The sequence below is a fragment of the Antechinus flavipes genome, chromosome 4, assembly GCF_016432865.1.
Source record: "Antechinus flavipes isolate AdamAnt ecotype Samford, QLD, Australia chromosome 4, AdamAnt_v2, whole genome shotgun sequence".
In the NCBI taxonomy this organism is placed as follows: domain Eukaryota; kingdom Metazoa; phylum Chordata; class Mammalia; order Dasyuromorphia; family Dasyuridae; genus Antechinus; species Antechinus flavipes.
In genome coordinates this window covers 466,717,704-466,738,038 of record NC_067401.1, presented here as the reverse complement: position 1 = coordinate 466,738,038, position 20,335 = coordinate 466,717,704, and the positions used below count along the sequence as shown (strand labels likewise).

The 20,335-nt window shown below is 34.5% G+C and overlaps 1 protein-coding gene across 1 annotated transcript in view; it reads right to left on the bottom strand.

Annotated features, from left to right (window-relative positions):
* The window catches only part of LOC127563235 (cytochrome P450 2J2-like), a 28,695-nt gene extending 17,800 nt beyond the window's left edge, over window positions 1–10,895 (bottom strand). Inside the window, exons 1-3 of the mRNA XM_051999561.1 lie at window positions 10,581–10,895; window positions 7,764–7,926; window positions 107–256 (exon numbers count right to left, since the gene is read on the bottom strand). Coding sequence (XP_051855521.1) covers window positions 107–256; window positions 7,764–7,926; window positions 10,581–10,793 — 526 coding nt within the window. The 5' untranslated portion in view covers window positions 10,794–10,895. The remainder of the gene's footprint in view (window positions 1–106; window positions 257–7,763; window positions 7,927–10,580) is intronic.
* Between the last annotated feature and the right edge of the window lie 9,440 nt (window positions 10,896–20,335).

The window sequence follows — 20,335 nt, the reverse complement described above, 5'->3', positions numbered from 1 at the left end:
TCTTTCCCTGTTTCTCTTGCCCAAAATTACAAGTTCTCTTAATGATCATTTGGCCAAAAAGACAATCGCAAGAAATTGAATGTATCTCTGCCTAACCAGTACTTACCTTTTTCTTCCCTGATAGCCTCAGTGAGATACATGGCCTCCTCCCGGATTCGATCCTCCAAAGTCTTCTTTCCCAAACCAAAATTCCTAAGAGTCATTAAGGCAAATCTTCTTTGGTATTTCCATGCTGGGCCATTAGACATGAACAAGCCTAAATAATAATAATTTATATCAATATTTCAAAAGTTCTGTATTTTTATCAGTGTAGTTATTTTCTCTATTAGTAATGGAATTCAATTGAATAAGCTTTTAAAAGTAAAAACCCTATTATGTAGCAAATACACTATTGGGTATGCAAAATGAGTTCCTGCTACCAAGGAACTTACACATTAATTGTAGAAATAACTATTAAAGTTCAACTGGAGGGAACATAGAAAGTTTAAAGACTAAAGAAATATAGATGTCAAGACTCAAAGATGCTAAGGGTCTGTAAGTGGATTCTGCATCTTGGGGTACATATATAGGAGCTTCTGATTTCCCCAGTAAAAGATGACAGGCTATTGGACAAGTTTCTTTTGAGAAGAGAGCTATGGATCGGGAAGGAGCACAAATCCTAATCTGGATGGCCAAATCCATTATTGAGTAGCCTAATAAATCTCATGTGGTTCTTGTTGATGTCATTAGCATCAATGGCCAGGAAGGGCAGCAGCATCTTGGTGTATAGATGATGGAGATGATACAAATAGTCTTGTCTTCTTTTTGTTTGATGTCATTGGGAACTGAGAAGCCCCCCTCCACCACACACACACCTTGCTGACAGTATAGTATAAAACAAATTTTCCCATATTTCTCTATTCAAGAATACTCCTTTCTTTGGCAGTATCTTTGCTATGGAGAACTTGGGCACCAAAGCATAGAAGCTTTGTAAGGTGCCAAAGAATGGAATTGTTTAAAGATATGGTGCTTTTTCTTAATGACTTGAGAGAAGTTACTGTTTCCATAAAACTACTTATTCCCCAAAGGAGGAAAAAAAAATAGGATGGTCATTCCACAGACATCTCTAAAAGAAAAGCAGAGGGAAGGGAATAATCATTTAAGTATCAACCATGTGCTAGGCATTATGCTAACTGCCAGAGTCCTATTATACCAGTGTATTACAAAAGATCAAAACACAGAAGCAGTTTAAAAAAAATGAAAAGATGCTAAAAAGATGGTGGTACCCTTGACAGAAAAAAAAGGAAGGATAAAAAAAAATGTTTCTGACCAAAAAAAAAAAAAAAAAAATCATGGGAACTCACAGTATTTAGAGATTTTTATATTATACAATCCGATAGGTTCATTCTAATAATCTGCAGTATGACACAAATTATCAAGATTAAAAGACAGAAGAGAACCTATAAAAAGAAATCAAAGACAATAATGAAAAGAAAGCTAAATAATTGGGGGGATGTGATACATAATCTTCAGGAAGAAAATAATTCTTTGCAAACTAGAAGTGGAAGTGAATGGAATTATAAGACACTAAGAAATTATAAAAACTAGAAAAATGAATCAAATTTAAAATCTCATTAGAAAAACTGATCTGGAAAAAATAAAAATAGAGAATATAAGAATTGCTTTTCTACCCAAAAGTTATGATAAAAAAAAATCTGTATCCAATATCATAAGAAATTAAGAAATATCACTTTTAAGTTTTAGAATAAAAAAATAAGGAGGAAAAAATCCACTGATCACCACTTAATATTCAAATAAACTTGACATTACTATAATTTTTTTAAGTTTTAAAATGCCTAGATTAAAGAAAAACTGTTAGGATGGAGCCAAGATGGTGGAGAGTAGACAGGTCTTTGCTTGAGCTCTTCCTGACTTCCCTCAGAATCAACACAAGTTTAAGCTTCTGAACAAATTTTGGAGTGACAGAACCTACAAATATTTGGAGTGTAAGAAATCTGTTTCAGAAGATATTTTGGAAGAAGTTCAGGAAAAAAATGTTTTCAGGGAGGAGGGAACATGACCTAGTGCAGGTGAAGTGCAGGGAGGCCTCCAAGTGCAAGGGAATCTAGCAGGAGGCTTTTAACCAAAATACAGTAGCATTGGCTACTTTGTCCTGGTTCACAAGCCATTGGATCAGTAGTCTAGCCATGAGAGTTCCAATGCAACTACAGAAGGAAAAGAATGAGCATCTGATCCCCAGCATAACAAGTGGGACTTGGTCACACTCATCTAGCATTAGAAGGAAGCCAGAAACATCAGCTTAGGATAGCATAAAATCTCTGCCTATGATCCTATAGAGAAAATGTTGGATAATCTCCCCTATTCCCAAATACTAGACATCAACCTTTAAAAATGAACAAAAAAGCAAAAAAGACTTCTGACCATAGATAGCTATTATTGAGACAGGGGAGAACAGACCTCTAACTCTGAAGACACAAAGGCCAAAACAACTCCAGATGAAGCCTTAAAGGGTGATGTGAGTTGGTTTCTAACTCAAAACACTCTTTGGAAGAATTCAAAATGTATCTTAAGAGAGTCAGAAGAAAAATAGGGTAAAGAAATAAGAACTTTGAAAAAGGAAACCCAGAACTTGATGAAAACTACTCCTTTAAAAATTTGACAAAATGGAAAAAGAAAACAATTCCTTGAAAAAAGAATTGGTGAAATGGAAAAAGAGAATAATTAACTAAAAATAGAAGTGGTGAAATGAAAAATAAACAGAATGCTTCATTGAACAAAATAACCCATTTAAAATTGGCTAAATGAAAAAGGTAATAAAAAAAGATAACTGAAAAAATATTTTATTAAAAATTAAAAGTGAACAAATGAAAATGAATGTATCAATGAGAAATCAAGATTCAGTCAAACAAAACATCCCCAAAAATGAAAAAAGAAGAAAATGTAAAATATATCATTGGAAAAAGCAATTGATTTAGAAAATATATCCAGGAAAGACAATTTTAAGAATTATTGGACTACCTGAAAACCATGATGAAAAAGAGAATCTAGAAACATCTTTTAAGAAATCATCAATGAAACTTACCCGGATGTCCTAAAACCAGATGGTAAAATAGACATTGAAAGAATTAATTGATTACTTCCTAAAAGAAATTCCAAAATGAAAACTCCAACGAATAGTATAGCTAAATTCAAGAATTATCAGATAAAGGAGAAAATACTGCAAGAAGTCAGAAGTATACAATTTAAATATTGAGGAGCCACAATCAGGATTATTCAGGACTAAGTAGCTCTAACTTTAAAGGATCGAAGGTTTTGATTATAATATTCTGGAAAGCAAAGGAACTTGAACTCTAGTCAAGCATCGATTATCCTGCCAAACTAAACAATATCTTTGAGGGAAAAAGTTGTACTTTCAATGAAATAGAGGATTTTCCATGTCTTTATGAAAAGACCAGAATTGAATAGAAAATTAAATATTCAAATGCAGAACTCAAGAGAAGTATAAAAAGGTTGAACTTAGGAAGATGATATATTTAACTCTTCAGAACTATATCTTTACTATAGGTATTATTAGAGAATATAGTCATATTGTGATGATATAAAAATATGATTTGAAGACAAAAAACTATTATTCAAAAAGAGAAACCATCACAAGAAACAAGGGCAAAAACCATTTAAATCCTGTGGGAAAATAGCGTTTCACAAGACACAATATCTTCTACACTAAAATATATAGGTCTTGGGACATTATAATTCTAAGAGCATAGGATCTGTGATTACCTCCATCCAGAAATGTGGTATATAATTATAAATTGGGGGAAAGGATATTTGATAAACTGAAAGTTTTTCAGATTCTTATAGCAAAATGACTAGAACTCAATGGAAAGTTAGATGTAAAAAATATAAAAGACAAAAGGAAAACATTAAAGACTAATAGTAAGGTTCTGATTAGTCGAACCATTTACTTATGATGAATAGAAATACTATTAATATTAGTAATTATTTGTTTGAATTACTAGTAATAGTATTCTTAAAACTATTAATACTGCAATAGTTTGAAAAAAGAGGGGCTGAATTATATGTGAAAAAGTGATTCTAAAAAAACAAAATTGGGTATGAAAAGGGTGATTTGGTTATAAATTGGGTAAAAAAATTGGGTTTAAAATGTCTCATAAAAACAGGAGGTGAAAGGAAGAACTAAATCAGTGGAAAAGGTGAAGGTGCAGGGCTGGAGACATTGAAAATTTACTCTCATATGAGTTAAAATGGAAATAAAATATACCTGAAAAGTTTTAAAAGTCTTATGAGGTGAAAAAACTGAGGAATAAGGTGTGGGAGAGACTTTTAGAAGGATGTAGAGAATAAGATTAGCAAGGTTGGGTAAATGGATAAAAAGGGACTTTTAGAGGATGGCTAAAATATGGAATAAGAAGGAAGCGGAGAAGATAACAGTGATAGGGTAAAAAGGAAGACTAAGAAGGAAAATAGTGAAAATAAGATGGAGGGAAATTCACAAATAGTGATTATAACTTTGAATGTGAATGAGATGAAATCATCCATTAAATAGAAATGGATAGCAGAATGGATTAAAAGTAGAATCCTAAAATTTATTGTTTATAAGAAATGTTTTAAAATGCAAGATACAGAGTTAAAAATGGAGAACTGAGGTAGAATATAGTATGTGTTCTCCAAGTGATACAAAAAAAAATGCAGGGGTAGTAATTATGATGTCAGATAAAGTTACAGTTAAAATAGCTTTAATTAAAAGAGATAAATAGGGTAACTACATTTTGACAAATGATATCCTAGACAATGAAGTGATAAAAATTCTAAACCTATATGTACCAAATATCATAATGGCTAAAATTTTGAAAAAAAAGCTAAATAAATGGCAAGTCATTTGATAGTATATGTGATCATATTTATTTGATAGTATATATTATAGTATAGTATTTAGGGTCATTAATCTTCCCCTCTCCTATCTAGATAAATCTAAGAAAAAGAAAGAAATTAAGGAAGTAAACAGAATTTCATATAAACTAAATATGATTAGATATTTGGGTATAATAAAGGAACATTTTTTTCACATTCTACTTTTATAAAATTATCTTATAATTTATCATATAAATAAATCATCAGAAACAGAAAAGCAGAAATATTAAAAATATCCTTTTCAGATCATAATGAACCAAAGACTTGAGTAAAAAGTTAGTGAAATAGTAATTTTATCAAAGTAGCAAGATATAAAGTAAATCATCAATATTTTTACATATTACAAACAAAGTTTTGCAAGGAGAGATATTAAAAAAAAAACATTTAAAATCACTCTCAAGAATATAGAATATATGGGAGTCCATTTACAGAAAACACAAACAAACAAAAAAAAAGAAAAACAGAATAGAAAAAAAACCCAGGAGGTATATAAACAAAATTACATTTTTTTTCTATACAAATAAAATGATATTTAATAATTGTAGAGATAATAATTATTCATAAGTACTCTGGACCAATACAACAATTTATAGATCATTTATTACATAAGAGTTTTATATCTAAAATATAGATTTTTTTTCAAATTTAAAAGAATACAAGTTATTCCATTACTGATAAATGGTCAAAGAAAGTAAATAAGATATTTTCCAATGAAGAAATTGAAATAATTTATATTCATATTAAAAAAAGTTCTAAATCATTATTGATGATTAGAGAAATGAATCTATCAGATTAACTAAAATGATTAAGGAGGAAGGCAGTAGGGGATGGAGGGAATTTGGAAAAATTAAGACATTATTTCATTGTTGTTGAAATTGTGAACTGATCCAACTGATCTAAGAGAGCAGTCTGGAATTATATCCAAAGAGTTACTAAACTACCTATATTCTTTGCCCCAGGAGTACTACATTAGCTCTATTTGAAAAGACAATTAAAGAAAAGAACCTGTATTGTAGAGGGTCACAGACAATGGGGGAAACTCTGGGTGAGGTATAAGACCCTTCAGCCCAGAGGAAACCTGCTAACAATATCTGCTTCAGCTCCCCATCTCCCCTAAAGTCTCTCAGCCTTCCTGAGAAGTCAGGGGGTGGTGACAACCTGTGTTATGATTGAAGCAGAGTGATACTAGATGGAAGAATGATACCAGGTGTCAAACTACATACAATAGCAAGTTGTTCATGTGATCCCATATGCACAGTATATAGTTAGTGCATGCCCAGTGTTGTTTTGGTTACATAAGAGTATGAGAGTATATAAAAGTAAAAGAACTGGGAATAAATTGACTCCATATTTCCATTTTCCTCAGAAAGTCCTGCCTCTTTACTTCTTCACTAAGATTATATATTTTAATGACCTCCTCATGGGGGCTCTAAACAGCAAGACACAAAAACCTAATCACCCCAGTGTGGGGTATCTAGAAAGCATGGTACGTTTTGTCACCCCAACTTGGAGGCTCTAGAAAGCAGGACACAACACTGAATGTTCTAAGGTTTTATAGCAGCTCTTTTTGTGGTGGCAAAAGGTTGGAGATTGCAGGAATGTCCATCAATTGGCTGAACAAGTTCTCATATGATTATGTTGGAATAGTACTGAGTTATAAGAAATCAGTTCACTGAACTGAAAAAAAATGTAAAGACTTGCAGAAAATAATGAATATAGAAATGAACTGAACCAAGAAAACAATGTATGTAGTAATTACAATGATTTAGAGTGAATAAGTTATTTTTGTCTATTAAAAATAATCAAATTAATTATAAAAGACATATGAAGAAGGATGGTATCTGCATCCAAAAAAAAAAAAAGAAAAGAAATGAAAGCAGTATGATATAGTATAATTTTACATGCATATGTATGTGTCTGTATATGTATATGTAAATATGTATATAATTAGGGTCTAATGTTATCCTTCTCTAGGAAAGGAAAAATGGAGGGGAAAAAATTTACAAAATAATTTTGCTGTATGTTTGAAAGGAACATTAAGTTGTGCATAGTAGATTTGTCATTTCATGTACAATCATTTCTTATTGAAATGTATTATAGAACTGCTTGTTTTGATCCATAAATTAAAATTTTAATTAAATTTAAAAATTGAATTTAAAAAAAGACTTTGACTTGAGATTTAGATTTTATTGATCTTCCAAGTAGCTCTTCTGGCACCTGCATCATCATGTGTAAAAAGGTCTAAATCATAAACCCATAAAGTTTCAAAGTACGAAGAGATCTTAAAGGTCGTCCAGTCTAATTGTACCTAACAAATAATACCAATAAAATATAACAAGGAGCTTTTACTGGAAGACCTCAAATGAGGGAAAAATCTATCCCTTATAACGAAACCATTTCATTTTTGGACAACTTATTGGTAAGAAACTAATATATAGGCAAACTGTACCATACTGCAACTCTCTAACTTTGCTGTTACTTCTAGGGCCATGCCTGCAAACACCTCCAGATCAATTAAGTTTTCTTGTGCTCAAGTTAAAAACTCCAAGCCTCTTCAACTTATCTTCCTATGGGATGAATTTGAATCCCTACTGTGTTGATGAATGATGAATCCCTCATCACCTTCTTCCCTCAATTCTATTCCTTTCCCCCAACAGTCTCAAACATGAAAGTAGATAACTTCAAAGGCTTTTTCTTATTTCTTCTTGCCACAAGAGATCTATAGTGGATAGAAATGCTTCAGAAATGATGAAAGACAGGAGTCAAATATATCTTTCAGAGAATCCTGGATATGAAAAAAATATATATTTATCATAATTCAAAGAACTCACCAAATGTTTTAAAGACATGGGAGTGGACAGGGATTTGAGGACGATCAATGAACACCTGGTCTTGATTGAGCAGAACCTCCTTGATCAGTGGCAATCCAGTTACCACCATTAAATTAAGATTGCCCAAGTACAAGCAGAAAACATTTCCATATTTCCTGGCTAGCTGAAAAAGAATCGATTTGAGTTGAAAACTCCCATTTTTCTTCAGGCTAATTTTTTTTGTCTATACTGTTATTGGATGATATTTTAGACATGTAAAACAATTCCAGTGGAGTTCACTCAGGTCAGTCTGATCTAATTCCACTGAATTCATCTTGACTCACTCCAAAAAAAGTGAATCATTCAACTATATCCCAAATTCTATGGCAGGACCTAAGCTAACAAAGATACCAAACAGTCCTGTTGAGGAATTGACATTGGAAAGAAATGATCTGTGCATATATAATTAAATGCAGAATACATACAAAGAAAATTAGAAGTGATTCCAGGGGAAACTAGTAACTGGTACGAATCAGGAAGACTTCTTGCAAGAGATGGCCCCCTGAAACTGAGCTTTTTCTTTTCTTTTTTTTTTTTTAAAGGAACTGTGAATTCCAGTTGGGGGAAGAGGAAGTGTATTTCAGGTTATGAAATCACTGTTACCATCAAGGCAGTATGAAATATATGACAAAGAACAACTGACCTGAGAAAGACTTAGAAGTCAACACTTGATTCATTGGAGTGACTTGAATGTATACTCCCACAGGGTAGGGGATACTCCAATGTTTGTTAATTGATTGATGGTTGATTAGGTCTTTCTTCCACTGCCAGCAATCAAAGCCCTTTCAAAATTTAGATGATGGCTTTGAGAGAAATTTGAGGAAAAATCAATACTGATCATGGTCAAAAAGTTTCTCTGAACTTAGGAAGAATTGTTCTCAGTTAACAGATATCCCATAAATGTCACTACACATTTATCTGAAGCTTGGTAGGTAGAGCCCAAGCCCTGAGTAGTGAAAGACTCAAGTTGATAGCAGGTGATGACTCTTTTCAGATTTCAAAAAAAAAAATGAGATAAGGAGTGACATGGGGTGAGGGCTTAAATCATACTTTTGAACCCTACTCAGTACTAGTCACTGGCTCTTTCCCAAGATTTGGTTTTTGTATATGTAGTAACTATCTCAAAGGGATATGTTAAAGATCAAATGGGATCATGAATTCAAAGTTCTCTACAAACATACAGGGACTATATCAAACTCATTATAAGGCAGCATGGACTACTGCATAGTGACCCAGCAGCCTAAAGGCCTAAGGCTAGCTGCATGAGTCTTATGAAGGAACTTAACCTTTGAATGTCCCAGGTAAAAGTTCCCCCATGGGTTACTCCTGGATTTGTGTTTAACCCTGGGCTGTCTAACATTTTATCAGTTACTCAAATAAAGGCACAGATGGGATGCTCATCTGATTTGCAGTCAACACTAAGTTGTGAAGAACAGCTGGTGATGGTATCAACAACAACAACAAAAAATGATGGACTATGGGTAGGCTGAACTCAATACAAAGAATTCAAAAGGGATAAATGTAGTTTCATGTTAAAGTAAAAAAGCCACTTTCACAGAAACACTTCTTCTGAAAAGATCTGGGTCTTTGTGACTTGATTTTCTTTTCATCAAATTTTGATAATTGCATTTCATTTTCATTAGTTTCCTGTATAGTCACATATAAATGCATATAAAACCATAATTTTGAGGGATGGTCCATTGATTTTATCAGATTGTTTGCCAGAGGGGTCCAGGATGAAAACAAAAATCATGAAACAGTCCTTATAGAGAAATTGAGGAGACTGACCCTAATATGAGTAAGTAGTCTGATATGTCAGGTTAAAAAAACACAATTATTGCCAGTACTTGATGACTTTAGTTGAAAAGAACACTACTGGGATGTTGGCAGCATAATATTAATACGCAGAATTGCCCAATAAGGCAAGTAATTGTCAGAGACCTAATGTGGCTTGTCCAAAGTCCAGAGATCAGTCATGGACTATAGGTTCTTAACTTTTCAGAAATGTGTCTGTATGTTGTTGTTGTTGTAGTAATTGTTGTCATTTTTGTTGTCCCTTTTTTAGGCTAGTAAATCCTATGGGTCCTTTCTCAGAAAAACAAAAGGTTCTTAAATGAATGAAATAAAATAAATAGGATTATAAAGGAAACCAAGTATATTAACAAGCAGTGATCAAAATATCTTAATTATAATTTAATGGCCCCAGATTAAGTACCTCTGATTCTAGAATTTGAAGAGACTTCAGAGGCTGCCTATGCAGTTTCTGCCAATCAGTCTAATAATGAACATTTATTAAGTGCTTACTATATGTTGGATACTGTGCTTAACCCCAGGGTACAGAAAAAAGCAAATGACAGTCTCTCAAGAAGTTCATCTATTCTTTTAAACATAATAGTAAAATTAGCTGATGTTTATCTAATGCTTAATAGGTGCTATCACTGGGCAAAGTATTTTGCAATTATTATCTCATTGGACCAGATTCATAGAAATTGAGTCAGAGGGCTCTTGGCAAGCATCTAATCCTGACTATGTAACAAAGGAAACTCCAAAAGGACACATCCCATATGTGAGGAGTTTTTCCAGGTCCCACAAGGCATAAGGAGGCTGTGAACCTGGCCTTCTAAGCCCCAAATCAGACATTCTTTCCATAGCAAGAGACTGTTTCCTAGGAAGTCCAGAACAGAGCTGGACACCCAGGCTTGAGGCTGCCACTCCAACACATCAGTTCCCATGCCCCGTCATAGCTACTGGATTCTCCCCTCCCATCTCACTTTTTACCTTTTGGATGTTGGCTTGGGGATTTTTGAGGTCCATCTGGAAGAAGTTGCCCAATATGGGCAGCCGGGGAGGGTTAGGGGGGTAGTTTGGACGCTGTCTCCTGCTCTGCAGATAATGTGCCAGGATCAGGACTATGGCAGAGATCAGAAGAAGGTTCTGTAGAGGGACTCCTTCCCAAAGAGAAGAGAGCATATTTCCCAGAGAGAGCTGCATCTTTCTCAGCTTGGGCAGAAAGGCCGGAGAAGCCCAATTCCTCCTCCCTTTACCTCTTCCTGATATGAGACTATTGAAGTAGTGTTCAAAGCTCAGGCTGTGTTTGTCTTCTTGAAGCTGCTGCTTCAGCTGGCTTTATGAATCAGCCAGTGAGAACTCCAGGAAGACCCAGCCTCTCTGTGCTTCCGCTCTCCTCCCTCTACTAGTTTCTGCCTCCTAAGAGCAAACACCACTCCCTCCACACAGGAAGAGAAGACTGGGCTTGTCAGCTGGGAATCAGAAAGACAACTTGGCAGGGAGATTGGGGAAGTTCCATATACAGACAGATTCACCCAGTAAACCCTAACTTACAGGTCTAGAGCTTTGGGGCAAGAAGGGACCCAATACTGCAGCCCTTGTTTAGGAGAGCAGCAAGCTAAGACCCAGGGAGGACAGGAAACTGAGAAGGTCCCACTGCTTCTTGTAAGTTTCAGAACCTTCACCAGAATCTTGCTCAGCTGGTCCAGTCTGCACTCTACTCTCTATTGCGAATTGCTTTGGGAACTAGCTTAGAGGGGTTCTAAACTTAGGATTCACGGACTCTGAGGGGCATGTGGTTTGATTTCAATAATTCTGTGAACTTGATTGGGAGAAAATAATTTCAACTTTATTGGAATGATTAAAATAAAATTTCAATAGATTTGTAATAAACTATAATGAAATTCTAATAAAATTGGAATAAATGGAAAACATGCCAATATAATTGGAATAAAATTCAAACATAAAGGGAATAAGTCGGAATAATTTGAATAAAATCCCAATGCAATTGGAACAATCAAAATAAATGTCGAATATTTTCTTCTTCTTCCTCATCCTCATCATCCCCCTCCTTCTTTCTTGTTCTTTGTTCTCCATGGATACAATGAAATCAGAGAGGTGATACCATAATATGAAAATGAATTGGATTTAAGTGAGGGAGGTCTGTGCAAATCACCTGCCTCACTTTCCCCTCCCAAACCATCTGGATCTACTAGTAAGATGTAGATCAGGAGGACTGAGACATTGCTGTGGATACTGTGGCTGGTCTTGACCTTTTTAAGCTAAGGGCTTTCTCAGGCAACTCCCAATTAGTGATAAAGACTAGATAAAAAAAAATTGAGGCAGAGAATGGTCTCTTTTGGCTAGTCAAAAAATGAATCTGGGAAGGGAAAACCTTTAGGATTTCTGACTAAAACAATTTTTATTTCCATTTGCTCTGAGACAATCTTGGGCCTTAATGACCCAACCAATGACCAAATCCAGCTAGTCCTGGAACCTACTATTGCTCAATCTATCTATGACAGAGTGATTTGGGTTTAAGTCATGTCCCTAGTCTATAAACCCAAGTCATCCTTCTAGGTTTCAGCAATCAAAATTTACATCAGAGAGAAATATATACATGTTCATATATATGTTGGTTGGTTCTTGTCCTTTCTTCTCAAAGAGAACCAAAATAATATCACTAAGTTAAAGTCAAGTTACAGTATGATCCATTGTGACTAATTGGACCAATTCAATCTTGGGATGTTCTTCCACTGTTCAGACACAGATTGTCCCCATGAATATTTGGAGTGGCTTCTCTAATTTTATCTCATGTTTCTTTTGAGCTAATTCAGTTCTGCTTTGCTCACAGAGCACAGTTCCTTCTCTGATAAGGGCATGACTTGGCTAAATGGATGTTGACAAGAGATCTTGAATCAGGTAGACATATTGAAAGTCTAGCTACTTCCTGGGGCAACCTGGAAGGAACACTGATAGGGTCATTTCTGAAATAAGTAGACTTTTTGTTCAAATAGACTTTTGATTACAGCTCTATCTCCTGTGCTCTCCAGTAACCCCAGCTTTATTGTACCCAATCAGAAAACAAGTTAGGATATTAAATCCCCAGGTTATATTTCCTCTATAAATTCTAATTCCTTTTAGGGTTAGCCCACCATAATCCTGGCATCTTTTTGTTTGAACTAATTTTGGGGGGAGGTTCACAAAAGTTAATGCTTATTAATAATCTAATTTCTTTTTTTTAGGGTTATCCCTGCAATTTCCAACTAGCCACACTTCAATGGCAACTTCCTTTTATTTAATTGTGAATTCCATCAGGGAACTTGTCTTTTCCCTTAAGTGCTATAACCCCTTTCCTTGCTTACTTTTCTATAAATTTATCCTACTCTTAGCAGCACAATCAAAACATTACCCCTAAATTTGGAAAATCTCTACTCCTACAAATCATTTTGAGACAACTCAAGCCACTGGCATGTAACATCAACATACTCTGGGATATCATCCCAAACCCCCTCATTTATTGGCCTGCTACGGAGAGATCTGATTGTACTGTCAGAAATGGATTGGCTTTTGATTTCCACAGATATGAAAAACAAATTGGAGAAATGAAACTTAAATTAAAAAACTGAAACCCACAAGGACATCAAGAAATAATCAAGGGTGGGAGTTAGTTATCTTCCCCCCAAAAGAATGTAATCTCCTTGGGGCCAGGGACTAACTTTTGTAATTGGGGTGATGGCCTGGGATTTGAAAAGGATCTTTTGTTTTTTTTTGTCCTTAGCCTTCCTCTGTTTTCTTCCCCCTTCTAGAATGGACACTCCTTTAGGGCAGGAACTGGCTTTGTAATAAGGGGTGCAGATTCGTGTTGAATAACTTCTATAACATAAAATTAATGGAGAATCATAGGAGGGACTTGTGTTTCAGGATAGGACATAAAATGCTATCTTTGGAGTTTCAAAAGTGGATATATTCATCTAGGCATCCATTCTTGCAAGAATGTAAAATAAATCTTTCTTGCATCCATCAGTGGGTCTAGAGTTTAGAATAAGATATTTTGTTTCTTACAATATCCCATTACCTCTACAGTCTTACCTATCTTATATTAAGAGATTCACAGGGTCCAGGGCCAGGGAAGTAAGTGATTGTTGTGCTGTCCTGAATCCTATTCACACCTTCCTTTGTACATAATTCTATGCAAAAGTTTTAGAGATGATCCTGGTGATCTATAGAGGAGGGAAGATTCGTTTAACTTTACAATTTTAGCAAAGGTATTAATGGTTATCCAGGCCAAATTCCACATTTTACAGATGAAGCCCTGAGGTCCAAAGAAGGAAATGATTTGTTTAGGTCATATAGATAGTATTAGAGCAGATTTGAATCCAGAAACGTGTCCTAGGAGACCACTCTCCTTCTGACTGGAGAAGGTGAGGATGGACATCAAGGAACTCTTCCTAGAGTTTCCATATCAGGAGGAACCCAGGGCAGCTACCATATCACTTACTACCTGACTGTAGGACTTCATTTTTGACCCTCCATCCCCACCCTTTGCAGCTTATTTCTCCTTTTAGTTCTTTTGAACCAGCTTTCTTCCAGTAAATTGTGAGTCTACCTTTACATCTGTATTTGTGATATCTGCCAAATAATAGGAACTTACTAAGTATTTAGGAGTGTATACTACTAAGAATGATTCATTCCTTATCATTTGAGTTCAAGAAGAGACTGAATCGCCATTCCACAGTTGTGCTCTAGTGGGGATTCTCCAATTAATAAATATTTATCAGGTACTTAACTATGTGCCAGGTATAATACTAAGTGTTGGAGAAGCAAAAATAGGCAAAGGACCATTCCATCCCTCAAGTTATCTTCCAGCTCAATGACTGATGATTCTATAAATAAATCATTTTTAAAATCTAGTATTTGTGATCACCAGAGGAAGAAAATTAACATGCAAAATACATAATGCAAAATATAATGTACATCAAAAGCTTGGCGACATACCATGTAGCTTTTCAGAACTCTGTTTTCCAGAACCTGAAAATAATTCCCCAAAAGTCTAGTAGCGAAGTTGGCCAAGAACTTAGGAATTATGAACCTAGTTAAGAACTTACCAATCAAAGATTATACCCAGCAAGCTGCAACTGGGACCTTGATTCAGTAGGAGACCTTGGCCTTTATAAACTTCCTTCCTTCCTTTCTTCTTTTCTTCCTTCCCTCCTTCCTTTCTTCCTTCCTTCTTGCCCTTCATCCTTCCTTTCTTCTTTTCTTCCTCCCATCCTTCTTTCTTTCCTTCCTTCCTTCTTTTCTCCCTCCCTCCCTTTCTTGCCTTCCTGTCTTCCTTCCTGCCCTCCTTCCTTTCTTTTTTCAGTACCTTGAAATTTGAAGGCTAAATTCTTTTCTTAAGGATAATGCCTCATTATTTTTGCCTCATTTCATTCTTACTCAGCCTCAGTCAAACTATGACCTTTTAAGATCTAGCAAACACGGTGATGGAGACAACACGGTGGAATAAAGACAGGGACTTGCCTAAGCCCCCTCCCCCCCAAAAAAAAAAAAAACCTCTCAAATGCCTTTAAATAATGACTCTAAACAAATTCTATAGTATCAAAACACATATAAAATATTGTGAATCAAAATTCCAGCCTAAGACGACTTAGAACTTTATCAAGAAAGGTCTTTTGCACTAGAATGAGATTGGAAATTGTACCAGATATCAGCACAAACGTGGTCCCAGCAGAAAAGGTCCTAGCAGACTAGGAGAAGTCCTTGAGATCTCTCAACAAGTGACAGCAGTAGTGAGTTCTAGATATCTCAGCCCACAGACACCAAAGAAAACTTGCAAATTCAGTAGGAAAAGTTTATCACACTAGGCTGTGCTAGCACAACCCTGATCTCAGCAAAGCAGGAGCAGGCATTAGGAACTAACTAAAAACTCTTGTCTTGTCCATTCTCAGATCCAGATTACAATTGTGTGTCTTAATCTTAAAGTGAGAAAGACTACTAACACAATAGCATTTATGATCAGACTGAAGTAGGAACTTTCCTCACAGTTCTAGGACAAAAAAAAGTACTTGTCACCAGTCACAGACCAGAGTCAGGGCAGGAGAGGAGTAAACACACCTCTCCTTAATTCATAAAACCTTGGAAGAACTAAAAATTGAAATTCCTAGAAGTATCTCTGAAAGCAGCTGCACAAAACCCATGAAACTTAGGACAGTGACTCACTCTGTGAATGACTTCACTGTGGAAACGGATCCCTTCTTAACAAAGAATTAAAAATCAAGTAACAGACTGGGAAAATGAGCAAACAACAGATATTGACCACACAAAGTTACTATAGGGACAAGGAAATCAAAACACACAGGAGATGATCACAAAGTCAAAGCTCCTACATCAAAAGGTATTTTGAAAAATAAGTAAGAAAGATATAGGAAAAGCCAGCAAAAGAAATGAGAATGTTGCAAAAGGTATAAAATGCAAATTAGAGTAGAACCTTAAGAAACAAAATTGGCCAAATTGGAAAGGCCAAATTGAAAAACTCACTTTAAAAAATCCTTAAAAATTAGAATTGAACAATGGAAACTAATGACGTTATGAGTAATCAAAATAATAAAAACAATACCAAACGAATGAAAAAAAAAAAAAAAGAAGAAGACAATCACCTGGAACATAGATCCAGAAGAGATCATTTAAAAATTATATGTCTACCTGAAAGTCATGATCAAAAAAAAAAAAGACCCTAGACATCATCCTTCAAGAAATTGTCAAAGAATATTGTCCTGATATTCTAAAACCAGAGGGTAAAATGGAAATTGAAATAATCCATTGATCACGTCCTAAAAAGAGATTCCAAGATGAAAATTTCCAGGAATATTATAGGAAATTCTAAGACTTCTAGGTCAAGGAGAAAATATTGAAACTACCCAGAAAGAAATGATTTAAGTATAGTGGAGCCACAGTCAGGATAGCACAAGATTTAGGAGCATCTACAATAAAGACTTGGGAAACTTGGAATGTGATATTCTGGAGAGCACAGAAGCTAGGATTACAACATCCAAGAATCACCTATCCCACAAAACTGAGTATAATCCTTCAGGGTAAAAAAAAAAATGAAAATTTAATGAAATAGAGGACTTTCAAGCACTCTTGATGAAAAGACTAAAGCTGAATAGAATCTGACTTTTAAATATAAGACTTAAGAGAAGCATAAAAAGTTAACCAGGAAGGGAAAATCATAAGGCAGTTGATAAGGTTAAACTTTTTATATTCCTACATGGGAAGATAATACTTGTAATTCATAAGAATTTTCTTATTATGAAGTCAATTAGAAGGAGAATATATAGATAGCATAAGTGTGAATTGAATATGATGGGATAATATCTAAAATAAAAACATAAAATTAAGAGGTGACAGAAGATTCATTTGGGAGAAAGGAAAAGGAGAGGTAGAATGGCATAGACTATCTCCTTGTGGAAATACTTTCATATCTCAGGTAGAAATTGATGAGCAATAATTCTTAAGCTGACCTAGCAACAATAAATCCCTAATTCAATTTTTAACTTTGAAATGACCATAAAATCCATTGGAAAGTAGCTTTAAATGGCTACTTAATGAATCTCATATTGAGATGCTGCTCTGCTTCCTGAGAATGAAAAATGGAATTTTACTCATCAACTCTTGCAGGTTATGAATGCACACAGTCACACAGTTTATGCACCACTTGGTCTGAAATTTTAACAGCTCAGAGCTAAAAGAGGAACAGTTGCTATACACCCAAGGGAAAAAAAAATAGCACTGTTTTTCTTTCAAGCAAAGTACTCAGAAAAAAAAAATCCCTTCTTTAATTCCTCTTTCAAATCTTCAAACTCTTATAAAGTGGGGGGACATTTCTCCTTCCCTTTCTGTTTCTTAATTTTGGCTATAATCCTTAAGAACAGATCACATAGAAGAACATATTGAATTTGAGTGACCAGAAATCAAAGTTGAGATGTAAATGTAACTTTCTTTGCTTATTTAGCATTTACCCTCTTTATCTCACTTAATTTATTTTGACCCAATCTTCCTAGAAAAATCACATTTCTTTGCTTATTTACCTAGTTTTCTCCTTTGCTCCCACTTTTCCCCCCACTCTGAATAAAAATATTTACTTGCTGTCTTAAGGAGTTTTCTTAAATTACTGTCTGCTAACTCTACCTGGAAAAGTGGAAAAAAAAAAGAAAAGAAAGAAAGAACTGATAATTAGATCTTTTTTCAAATAGTGATCTCTCAGCTATTGAGAGTAAAAATTCAGAGAGCTACAGCATAAAGAAAATACATGGTAACAGATATATAAACTAACTCAGAGAATATCTAACTGATGCTAACAGGGAGAACATCAAATCATGGCCAGAGTATTAGAAGAAAGCTCCCCCTTGTGGAAAAATTCTCTACTTGGGTCCAAAAAAAAAAATAAAATAAAATAAAATAAATAAAGGGGAGTTTTTTATAAGAATCTGGGATGCAGATCTTTGATTCCTTCTGTGGTACCAACACTATGACAAATTAAAAGCTCAAGAAACATAATTCCTGGGTAATTAATAACTAATTCATTAATTATGGATAATTTTAATATATTGAGATCACTGATTTTCTCTTATAAACCAAAGATCTTCGTTTATAATCTTGAAGGTCCACTGGAAATTAAAATACTTTTGTCCCAACAAATATAAATCAACTCTAATTAACAATTAATGAGAGAAAATGTTATAAGGAATGGTGGGATTATGCTAATAAGGGGTCAGATTACTTGACTTTGATTTTGCCACTCTTGGACAAAGGGACCCATCTCTTTCTAGAGAACTTTCACTTCAGATATTCTAGACAAAAGAATCAGTCTCATCTGAATAAAACAATGTCAGAGTTACAGTAAAAATTTTACCTAAACATTTATTTCACCTGTATATCCTTTGAAATTTAAAATCCTGTAATTCAGTAGTCTTCAAACAGTTTTTTTTTTAAATTAAGTGCACTTTATCAATCAAGAGCAGCTAGATGTAATCATAGTACATAGATTGCCAGCCTAAAGTGAGAAATACTCTTTATGAGATCCAATATGGCCTCAGAAACTAGCTGAGCAAGTCAGTAAATCTTTACCTCAGTTTCCTCATCTGTAAAATGAACTGGAGAAGGAAATGGGAAACCACTCATATCTTTCCCAAGTAAACCGCAAATGGGGTCACAAAGACTCAGACACAATTGGAACAAATAAACAATAGTTAGTCAAAATATTTTGAGCACATTTCCAATATTTATAAATTATCTGCAGGTCCTTCTGTCCTAGTAGATGCAAAACATCATAAATATATACAAAATAGTCATTTCAAAAGGTTGAGATAAAATGGTAAATATTTTCAAAATAAGTATTTTAGCAAAAATAACATAGCTGAATTGTGCTTTACTGGTTTAAAAACTTTGTGGTCATTCTATTTTTGTGTTTGGTTTTCCTGACTGTCATAAGTGAAAGAAAAACTCCATGACAATTCAAGCAGAAATAACAAAAACAAAAATCCTCTCTTTTTATTAACCCATATTTCTCATTTTTGCTGCCACCCTTCAGCTATGAGATTTGTTCATATTTCTGCCTTCCTTTATGCCAACCCATTCTTCCTATAAACTAATTGTAAGATGCTGTGAAACCCATTGAAACTCTTTACTTGGAAGATCATTAAACATGTTAAAAAATCTGTTTCTAATGGTATTTTTAACTTGCAAATGTCAAAAGGATTTTTTTTCATATGTGTATGTTCCCAACTTTATTTTAAGAACAGAAGCTTTGTTTTCAAATGACCCATTAATCATGATGGCTTCATACTGTCTAGCTAATATCTTACCGCATAACATAAATGTAGGGTTTTTGGCTGTTGTGCAGTAATTTTAGTCATATCGAACACTTTGTAACCCCCCACTTGAACTTTTCTGGGCAGAGATACTATGGTGGTTTGTTATTTCATTCTGCAGTTCATTTTGTAGGCAAGGAAACTGAGAGAAATAGGTTTAAATTACTTGCTCAAGGCCACATAACTAGTATTTATCTAAGGTCAAAATGGAACTTGGCTCTTTTTGATTTCAGGCCCTGAACTCTCCACTATGCTGCCTATCTACCCAAAATGTAGCCTGAAGTTTCTCATTAGCAATGGCGGCTGAAGATGGGTATTTCTGATGATCTTAATATGTTTGAATATTTTGAAGTTTCTTTGAATTAGATGAGCTGCTGAAAAGCTTCTACTACTAATTAATTTGGCTGTTTTCAGGTGGTTAAATGGTGAAGCAGTATTAGTGTGATCTTTAATCTGTGGTTTCCTAGCAGGAAAGTAGTTGAATGGGGGTCAATTAAGTGAAAACTAGATAAACTCATCCATAAATTCACTTAATCAGGTACACCATACATAAGCTTCCAACTCCATACCATGGCTACTTTTCATTTTAGAAATGCATTTTCTCCATGTCTCAGTTTATTGAGTTCCTTCAAATGTCAGTGCAAATCATATCCTTAGTATGGGGACCCTTTCTTGCATTAACATTGCCTATTCATAGTTTGTAGTATCTTTCTCTCTGAGGTTACCTTTCATTTACATTTTATATTATATATAATGTGTGTGTGTGTGTGTGTGTGTGTGTGTGTGTGTAGTTATTACCATGCTGTTTCCCCTTCTAGAAATTGAGTTCCTTGATTTCATGAACATATTCACCATAGTTGGAGCTGAATAAAT